General features: G+C 45.3%; 1 protein-coding gene across 5 annotated transcripts; it reads right to left on the bottom strand.

The window, feature by feature from the left end:
* Window positions 1–844: 844 nt before the first annotated feature.
* On the bottom strand, window positions 845–5,210 carry HJV (hemojuvelin BMP co-receptor). Of its 5 annotated transcripts, none has more exons than XM_019627805.1 (4): window positions 4,965–5,210; window positions 3,547–3,733; window positions 2,620–3,197; window positions 845–2,110 (listed from the first exon to the last, which is right to left on the bottom strand). In XM_019627805.1, exons 2-4 carry the CDS (start codon window positions 3,641–3,643, stop codon window positions 1,487–1,489), a joined length of 1,299 nt encoding a protein of 432 aa, XP_019483350.1. In that variant the 5' UTR covers window positions 3,644–3,733; window positions 4,965–5,210; the 3' UTR covers window positions 845–1,486. The 5 variants fall into 5 exon arrangements, with proteins under 5 accessions (XP_019483350.1, XP_019483349.1, XP_019483351.1 ...); XM_019627804.1 differs by having other exon boundaries at window positions 3,547–3,751; window positions 4,965–5,182; XM_019627806.1 differs by lacking the exon at window positions 3,547–3,733.
* Window positions 5,211–9,776: the final 4,566 nt, after the last annotated feature.

Genomic DNA, 9,776 nt, shown 5'->3' with positions numbered 1-9,776 from the left:
TACCCCTAAGCTCTCCCTTTTGGGTTTCGTATGACAAGAGAAAAGTAGCTTTTGCGGTGGCAGCCGCCACTGCAGCTCCCCTTTGCTGCCCAGCTCTACAACCTTGACAGAGAACCTTGACAATATAGTGTAGTGGTTAAGAGTTAAGGCTCTTGAGCCAAACCGCCGGGTTTAGTTACTGGCTCCACCATTTATTAGCCGTATGACTGTGGGCAAGTTGCTTAATCTTCCTGTACCTCAGTTACCTTATATGGAGAGGAGAATATTAACTCCCTTAGAGAGTTGTGAGCATTAAATGAATTAATATTTTAAAAGCGTTTAGAACTTTGCCTGGCAGGTTTTCAGCTCTCAGTAAACGTTAGCTGTTAATTGAATTTAAACTCCTTGGCCCCACTTTCCAGGTGCTTCATAATCAGGCCTCTGCCCGTCTGCCCTTCTATCTCATTACTACTTCTTATCCACTTCGAGTTGCTGGTTTCCTCACTGAGTCATGGATCTAGGCATAACTCCAGAGGTTTCCAGTGCCTGCGAGGTCCTTAACAATTCAAACCCTCCCCATTCATCAAAGATCACTTCAAATCCCATCTCCTCTGTCACCTCTTGTTACTTATTATTTCTTGAGTTCTCATCCACCATCTTCCCATCTGAATTCTCAGTACCATAGACTTTAGTGAATAATTACACACTCATCCCTCCTTCGTGCAAATCAGTTTTGTCTCCCTACCAGCCGGTAAACTTCCTGAGGGCAGAAACAGTATCTGATGAGCCCTCTTTGAGTGGAGTGAATACATTGCCTTTACTCCAATCCAAGTATCAGTAAAGAAAGTCAACATAGGCAACAGAGGAGGGTGTGAAGAAGTCATAGATTTAATAACAGATTAGTTAGGCGCGGGGATGGTAGTTTCTTTCCTGTCTGTGCCATGCGCCAAACGCGGAGGTTCCCTCCACCTAAGATTTAGACAATCCCAACTGTGTTTCTGAACCGAGAGAGCAGGCCACACCTTATCCACATAGAGTCATTAAATACTCTTTGCCAGAATCATTCCCTCCTCTTTCCACCTTCCAGGACAAAAATCTCATTAGATTTTTGAGTTTCTTATGGGTAACGGTCATGTCTTCCTCTTTCAGTTCTTCCCTCTTACAAGTCTCAACCCTTCAGTTTTCTGCTGGTCATCAGGACCCCCATAACCTCTAGGCTTCTAGGGGTGCTCTCAGGAGTAGATGGACGGGAACAATCCGCGTATTATAAAGGGGCCTGGGGAACTGGCAAAGAGTCCCTACAGAGGTCTGGAATGCAGGAGCCTTGCCCAGAATCCTTATTCTGTGATCGTTTCACCCCTGGACTGCAGCCTCATCTGACTCTGGACACATGTCATTGTGTCATGTGTCTCCTAGTCCCCACTGTTTGCTTCAGTGATTCTTTATGTTCTTCCCTGCCAGTCTCAACCCCCAAATCATTTCTAAACCAGTCATGGGCTTGGCCTAGTTACTGAATGCAAAGCCACAGAACAAAGAGCCCAGAAAGGAGGGGGGCTGGGAGGGTTGCTGAGGAAAGAGGAACTCCGGCGTCTGAGGGGAAGAGATGCAGCTTTTTTAAGTCTGGCAGGAAGGCTCGGGCATCCCCCAGAGCTGCCTGTGCTGCCACCGTAAAGTTGGGATCACCAGAGATTAAAACATCAAAGACACAGGAATGAAAGTAAGCGTCTTCCACGGGCAGCCCTTCCTTGCACAGCTGTCTGGCAGTGTCAACCGTTATAGCTCCCCGACGATTGCGCTCTGAGCGGGAGAGTCGCTGACTTGGGGGGCACCCCCCAACACAGAGCTGCAGGTCCTGCTCAGCTGAGAAGGCCCGGGCCACATCCTCCGCTACCTTGATGGAGAAGGAGAGCTGCCCAGCTGTCTGCCGAATGATTATAGTTGTGCCAATATAGGCAGCGCGGATCTCCACGTGGCTCCCAGGGTTGGCAGTCCGAATGGATAAACTGGAGCCCCCAGGTCGGTCACCTCCATTGACAGAACCATCTTCAAAGGCTGCGGGAAGATTGTCCACCTCAGCCTGGTAGACCTTCTGATCGATGCATTCCTGCATATTCTTAAATATGATGGTGAGCTGTGAGGGCAGGAGGGCAAACAGTTCAGTTTGGACTCTGGGCACCCTCTCCCCCCACCCCCACCCCCTCACCCCAGGCATCCTACACAAGCAGGGATCTGATTCCGCAGAGATGCAAGGCCTAGCGCGGCCCTCACACCTGGACACGTTCTTCTCTTTAATGTTGTAATATTGCCTCATCGCTGCTCAGCCCCCTCTCTCCTTTCTGGCCTCCATCTGAGCCACAACCACAGGAGAAGGAAAAGGTTCCCTTCTGAAACTCCAATCCAGGGCTCCTCAGCTCTCCCCTCCCCAACTTTCTGCTCAGTGTTTTCGGAATTTGAGTGCAGTTCCCACCCAGGGAAAGCGATTTACAAGAGCGCGTGTTTGGTAGCAGGGCGTGATTCCAGATGTGGGGTGGTTGAGGAAGAAAGGGAATAGGGAACATTGCTGAGGAATAGTGGGAAGGGGATGGGGAGTGGTCCCGTGGGGTGACCATGAGAGGACCTGGAGGGCACTTGAGTCCTGACCTTCCGGGTGGTGGTGGCGTTGGCCCCCGACGCCACGGGGGAGCTGGTGGCCTGGACAAAAAGGAAGTCGTTATCCAGCAGGGGCCAAGCTCCTTGGACACGGCAGGTGTGAAAGTGGTGATGGAAGCTGCGCACGTGTGGGTCCCCAAAGGAGGCGCAGTGCAAGAAGCCCGGGGGACGACCGTGCAGCCGGGAAAACCGGCTTTCATAGTCACAGGGGTCCGGGGCTGGAGGGCCGGAGGAGCGGACAGGGACGCTGCCTGGGAGGGCGGGGCCCCGGGGCGGGGGCGGCGCCGTGGGGCCCTGGCGCGAGCAGCTATGCTGGATCATCAGGTCTTCGATGCCGTGCACCGCCGAGTGGAAGGCGAGGTCCCCGCGGCAGGTGCGCGCCGTGCGCCGAGTGCAGAGCGCGTAGGAGCGGAGGGCTCGACAGAGGCCGCCCGAGCCCAGCCCTGCAGCCCGGCCTCCTCTTCCGGCTCCTTCTGCTCCCAGCCCTCCTGGTGAGCCCCCATCTCTGAGGCTCAGGGTAGACGATACGTACTCAGCATTGCAGCGGAGGATCTTGCATTGAGAATTCGCTGAGGACAGGAGGGAGAGAGGATGGTGAGATGGTCCCCAGGTCCCTGCTCTCCCAAATCTCATCAGGGGATTCCATCCGTTCCTAGAACCACCGAAGGTCTTTCCCTGTCCCCAGCCCCCAGCCCCCTAGTTCGGCTTTCACTCAGTTTTGCTAAAAATGTGTAAGCCCGCTAGATCTCTCGTCCCTGTCCATTAAGGTCCTTCCCAGTGCCCTTCCCCAAGTTGAATGGGAAATAATATATACCTGTTTCAGAGTGGGGCGAGGGACCCCTCAGCACCCATCTCTTCACTCACATGCCCACCCCTCCATAGCAGCCTACATGCTAGAGTCCCCAAACCCTTCCTTACCATATCCACAGAGGAGCAGCAGGAGGGTGAGAGCGCTTAGAGTTGGGGGACTGCCATGGGGGAACCGGGGACTAGGGGACTGGCCTGGCTCCCCCATACCTATCCAGCCAGGTCCCCCCGGGCTCCAGTTCTTTCCAGCTGATGGCCCTCCTACCTAGTGAGTTTTGACCCGCCGACCTGTAAGCGACTGAAAAAAGAAATTTGGCTGGGCATGGGGAGAGAGAAGAGTTAAGATGGTTCAGGATGATGTGAAGAGAATCTGGAAAGAGCAAGAACAGGATAAGCAGACTAGAGGTTGGGGAGAATGGGGCTCCCCAGATTATAAGTGTGGCTGTTAAGCCTCTGTGCCCTGTTCTTGTGGCCACTTTCAGGTCCCTTATGCAATACCGACCCCTCGGTGGGGGTGGAAGGAACGTTGAGTGGACTGGAGGGGCAGAGTCCACTGTATTGCCCCATTCTGAGCTACCAAACAGCAGAAATGTCAAAAAAGGAGGAATCATGGGGACCGATTAGATCGCAGTCATTCCAGAGTGTTCCCCAATAGAATAAGGGCCTGAAAATACTCCAGAAACATACCTCTCCAGGAATTATTTCTTTTTTTTGTCTTTTGTGTCAGAATTTTCAGCAAGAAGGGGTAAGGGTGGAATACCCATCCCCTGGGTAGTCAAACGAAAAGGGAACCAATCTCTTTCATCTATTCTAGAGAGCTGCAATGACAAGTCCCCCTGTCTCATGGAATAGTGGGGTGCAACCCTAGCATGCAAATTAATATTTGCTTGTTATGAGTCAACAGTTCTTGAATATTTCAACCCTGACTGAAGAATCGCTCTTTCCAGTAATCTTCCCCTTGCAAATTCAGAAGTTCTCAGGCTTTGGATGAGGACAGAGCTCGGGAGGGGCCTGCTCACTCCTGCCAGATCACCTCTCTGGGGGTAAGGGAACGATTGGGGGATCAGTCATGCAGGAGGGAGAATAGAGTTGTGGGGAGAAGTCACTTACAACAAGGAGTGGCCCCCACCCTTAGAAGCCCAATGTGGAGGGCGCTGCTACGCAGGGGCAAAGGAGAATATCAGTGAGTAATCATCTGAGGCTACATTTGGCCTTGGTGAGCAAACCACAGACTAGGGGATGTGGGAAACTCCTCCTAAAGAAGCACATTTCATCAGAAGTCTTGAGGTAACAAGATGAGAAGAGAGCTAAGGCTGCCAGAGAAGAGCCTGAGGATTAAGCTTCAAATGGGCAGAGGCCCAAGGCCAGAAAGAAATGAGACAGAAGGAGAAATGGAGATTGGGGCACCTTAGCATGGAAGGGATCCTAGCTTTTGGACTGGAGACATCCAAGTAAATGTCGGAATTTTATGAAAGTCTAACTGCAATCCAAAAGCTTATTAACGGAATTGCAATTCCATTTTGACTTACTGTTTCCAGAGGCCAAACATTACTCTGATATCCAGTTCTCCAGCCATGACTGCCTACGCTGTGGATCAACTCCAGTCAGGGGATCCCCGTCTTTCTCCATGTCTCCCCCAGGTCTCCAAACCGACTGCAATCTCAGGGAGGTCAGGGAGCCAGGGAAGGTCTGCTGTGGGGGGAAGGGGGAGTATGTGGCTGGCAGGAGCACTGGACAGCTGAGCGGGGGAGGGAAGTGGCCACTGAGTTGACTGTTTTAAAAATAGCTAAGTCCAAAATTCCAGGAGTGTTGGTGGGGGTGGGTGTGGGAGTGGGGAGGATGGGAAGATTAGAAAGAATATGGAGCGTAAGGTGCCAAGTCGGGGAGGGGGGACAGAAATATGACAGGCAAGTCAGATATCTCATTCCAACTTAAATGACCCCAATCATTGCCTACTCCAGGCAGCCCTCCGCATGGCCAGTAATGAGCTCCTGGCCTTTAAAAATTAGAGTGGGCAATTGTCCACCTTGCGTTCACAACCCTCATTCTTGCTATATCGAATATGCGTTTAGTTTCTACGGAATATATCTAGGAGGTAGCTGACTTTAAATACGATTGATAGCAGAGGTAGTTCACAGCCCTTCCCCCATCTTTGCAGAGCATTTCAGAAGGACTGAAAAAGCCAGCTGCCCAGAGAAGAAATCTGAGCTCTAAGTTGTTAAGATGAAGGTTTGTTTCAGTCTACCAGCTCAGGTCTTTGCAGCTGTCTAGCCCCCTACCGCCTCCATTTCATTCCCTTAGTTATACAGCAAATTTCTCTTCCTTCCCTCTCGCCAACACACACACACACACACACACACACACACACACACACACCCCTTCTGAGTGACTGGGGGTGAGGAGGGTGCGGGGGGACGAGCAGAGGCAAAGAGGTGGAGAAGGAATGGGGGTATAATTTTCTGAAGGTTGCTAATTCACAGAGAAGGAGGACTTGGCGAGATAAACTGAGAGAAAAAGAGGCTCAGAAAGATACTTTTGTGAAGTAACACATTCTTGTGACCCTTTAGTATATTGCACCCAAAGAATTTAGCCATGTCATATTTTTGCAGCCATAGGCGTCTGGGATCATCTCTTAGTGCCTGGCTGCCAAGTGAAATGAACACAAGGGCTAATTCCAGAGTGTCACTAAGGCCTCTGCATTAATTGGCTCTACATTTAATTCAGGATCTAGAGTCCCACACAAGACCCTTCTTTTTATTATACATACATATCTGACAAATATAGATTTTCTGTCAACCACATGAGGCCATATCATAAGGCTTTTCTCACAAACATGTAAAATGCCCCCCAATCCAACTATTCAAGTGACTTCAAAACACAGTAATTTGACCATGTCGTTCCAAGTGAGATAAACCGTAAGGACAAAAAGAAGTGTGAAAATATTTCAAAGTAGTCACATTGTTGGTGGTAGTGTTGGTATTGTTATTCTGAAACTATTGTAGATGTAGTGTGGGATAAAATGAATGAGTGTTAATATTAGTGTCTTTGTGTACTAGGATTTTTGGTGTAGAATAAAGAGATACAGACTTATGGTTGATGAAGTAAAAACTCTCTAATTCTGAATTTAAATTGGAAATTTAATAACTTGGAGCTCATGGTGTTTTTATCCTAAAACTTTTCCTAGCTTTATCCTAAAAAGGCCTAGAAATAATAACTCAGTAGCAATGAACACGCCTAATGTTCAGATTGAGCTATACTAAATACTAAAAGGAACTCCTTGGAGAAATGACTAATTTCAGGTATGGGGCAGGAATTGTCCAAGAAAAGCAAGAAAGCTTTCAGTGACTGTTAAGATTGTATTAAAAAGACTCAGAAGCTGTTAGAATAATTTCCACTGGCCAAAGACGGGCAATTTGAGTGTCAAAATGGACACTATTTGCAACATATTTGATATGTTTAAATCTATGGGTTCACAATGATACTTAAAAATACAAATTTATTAGTCACTGTTGGAGAATGCTAGGAGATCAACTCATTATTTTGAAAACTGCTAGTAGTTGGAAAGAATCAAGCATTTATCCTGGTTTTTTCTTTTTCTTGTGGGAACTCAACATGAGGGGGAAATTTCTCTTTATAGAAAATTTCCAGCAGATGAATGAATGAATGAAGAAGGAATGGCATAATTAGAATATCAACATTTTTGTAACTTCTAATGAATTAATGTGTTTAGGCAATGATCAACAATGGCTGTTACCCATCACAAAAGAAGCAACAAACATTATGTCCTCCTTGGTCATAGGTGGAGTAAACAATCCCACCTATGAGGTACCCGTGCAAAGAAACCCTTCTGTCTAAATCTGATCAAGCTCTAGTCTAGAGCTAACTACCAATTTACAGGAAATACAGGAGACATCAAATGATGCAAATCCATACTGTGGGAATACTCTACAGCACAAATGTCCTGGGTTCTTCAACAGATAAATTGGAAGAAAGAAAAAAGATGGAGAGGAAACCTCTTCTAGCCACTGGATCACCAGGGAACCACCTTTTTCTGTAGCTAGCAGGGAGAGCAAGGCAGACATTTTAAATCAACCTTGAGTACGTCAGTCAATACTTAGCTCAGAGCTGTAATAGAACCACAGGCAAACAGAGTCTGCCCTTCCAGCTCCAAGAGTATTTCACATTGACTTTGAAGTAATTCTATTCTGACCATCAAGTGGTTCCATTACAGTGTATGCCTTCATAGATTTAGTTTTGTTTATTTGGTTTATATTAATTTCTATCTTGAGGTCTTGCAGATGGGAAAACTCTTTACTGGCTATTTGGGTAGAACTCAATTCTGCCATGTTGCCGTGTTTTCCGGAGTGGCTGTACATTTTATATTCCCACGAGCAATGTATGACTGATCTGGCTTCTCTGTATTGCTTTCACCAGCATTTGATGTTGTCATTATTTTTCTAGCCATTCTGATAGGAATGTAATGATATCTGATTGTGGTTTTAATTTGTATTTCCCTAATGGCTAATGATGCTGAACATCTTTTCATGTGCTTATATATCTATATATTTATATATCCTCTTTGATGAAATGTCTTTTGACCATTTCTCATTGGATTGTTTTTTTATTGTTGAGTTTAAGAGTTCTTTATATACTATCCTAGATTGTATTCCTTTCTTAGATATGTGGTTTACACATATTTTCTCCCAATCACTAACTTGTCTTTTTTATCCTCTTAACAGGGTCTTTTGCAGAGCAAATGATTTTTAGTTTTGATGAAGTCTGTTTTATCAGTTTTTCCTTTTATAGGTAATGCTTTTGGTGTCAAATCTTTGTCTAGCCCTAGATCGTGAAGAGTTTCTCCTATGTTTTTTTCCAAAAAGTTTTACGCTTCACATTTACTTTGGTGATCCACTTTGAGTTAGTTTTTATATAAGCTCTGAGACTTAGGTTGAGGATTTTTTGTTTGCTTGTTTGCCTGTGGATGTCCAAGTTCCACAGCAATGTATATTGAAAAAGCTTTTCTTCCTCCATTGAATTACTTTTTGTCCTTTTGTAAAAAAAAAAAAAATCAGTTGAGCATATTTGTGTAGGTCTACTGCTGGGTCCTCTGTTCTGTTTCATTGACCTGTGTATTTATCCTTCTGCCACTACCACACCATCTTTACAGCTGTAGCTTTTTAATGAGTCTTGGGTAAAATCTTGGGTAAAATGGGTAAGCAGTTTCCTCCCACTTAATTCTTCTTTTTCAAAATTTATTTTAGCTATTCTAGTTCCTTTGCCTTGCCATATAAATTCTGGAATAATTTTGTCTGTATCTAAAAACAAATCTTTCTAGGATTTCCACTTCACTAATTTTTTTATTGTGGTAATTTACAAATAACATAAACTTCACAATTTTAACCGTTTTAAAGTGTACAATTCAGTGGCATTTAGTACATTCAAAATGTGCAACCATCGCCAACATCTAGTTCCAGAACATTTTCATCACCCTAAAAGAAAACCCTATACCCATTATGCAGTCACACCCAGACCTCTGGCAATGACCAATCTGCTTTTTGTCTTAATGGATTTGCCCATTCTACACATGTCATACAAATGAAATCATACAGTATGTGACCTTTGTGCCTGGCTTCTTTCATTTATCATAATGCTTTTGAGGTCCATCCAAGTTGTAGTATGTCAGTACTTTATTCCTTCTTATGTCCAAAAAAATATGCTGTTGCATGTATATATCACAATTTGTTTAACTGTCCATCCCTTCCTTGATGGACATTTGGGTTGTTTCTACCTTTTAGCTATTATGAATAGCATGTGCTATGAATGTGTGTATACAACTATTTGTTTGGGTACCTGATTTTAGTTCTTTGGAATAAATACCTGGGGATGAAATTACAGGATTGCATTCTATGTTTAACTTATCAAGGAACAGCCTAACTGTTCTTCATGGCAGTTGAAACATTTTACATTCCCACCAGCAACATACAAGGGTTCTAATTTCTCATTCTCATTAACATTGTTATTTTCCATTTTTAAAAAAATTATAGCCCTCCTGCAAAGTGCAATCTTATCACGGTATTGATTTGCATTTCCTTAATGACAAATGACATTGAGCATTTTTTCATGTGCTTGCTAGTCATTTGAATGTCTTCTTTGGAGAAATTCTATTCAAATCAATTTTTAAATTGAATTGCTTGTCTTTTTGTTCTTGAGTTGTATCCCCTTTATTCTTTTTTTTTTTTAAAGATTTTTATTGGGGAATTGGGAACAGTGCTGGGGAATTGGGGAAAGGGGAACAGACAAGTTGCTGTCGTTTTGTTCTTCAATCTAGTTGTGGAGGACGT

This window comes from Hipposideros armiger, unplaced genomic scaffold (genome assembly GCF_001890085.2).
Source record: "Hipposideros armiger isolate ML-2016 unplaced genomic scaffold, ASM189008v1 scaffold_741, whole genome shotgun sequence".
In the NCBI taxonomy this organism is placed as follows: Eukaryota; Metazoa; Chordata; class Mammalia; order Chiroptera; family Hipposideridae; genus Hipposideros; species Hipposideros armiger.
This window is presented reverse-complemented; position numbering and strand designations above follow the sequence as displayed.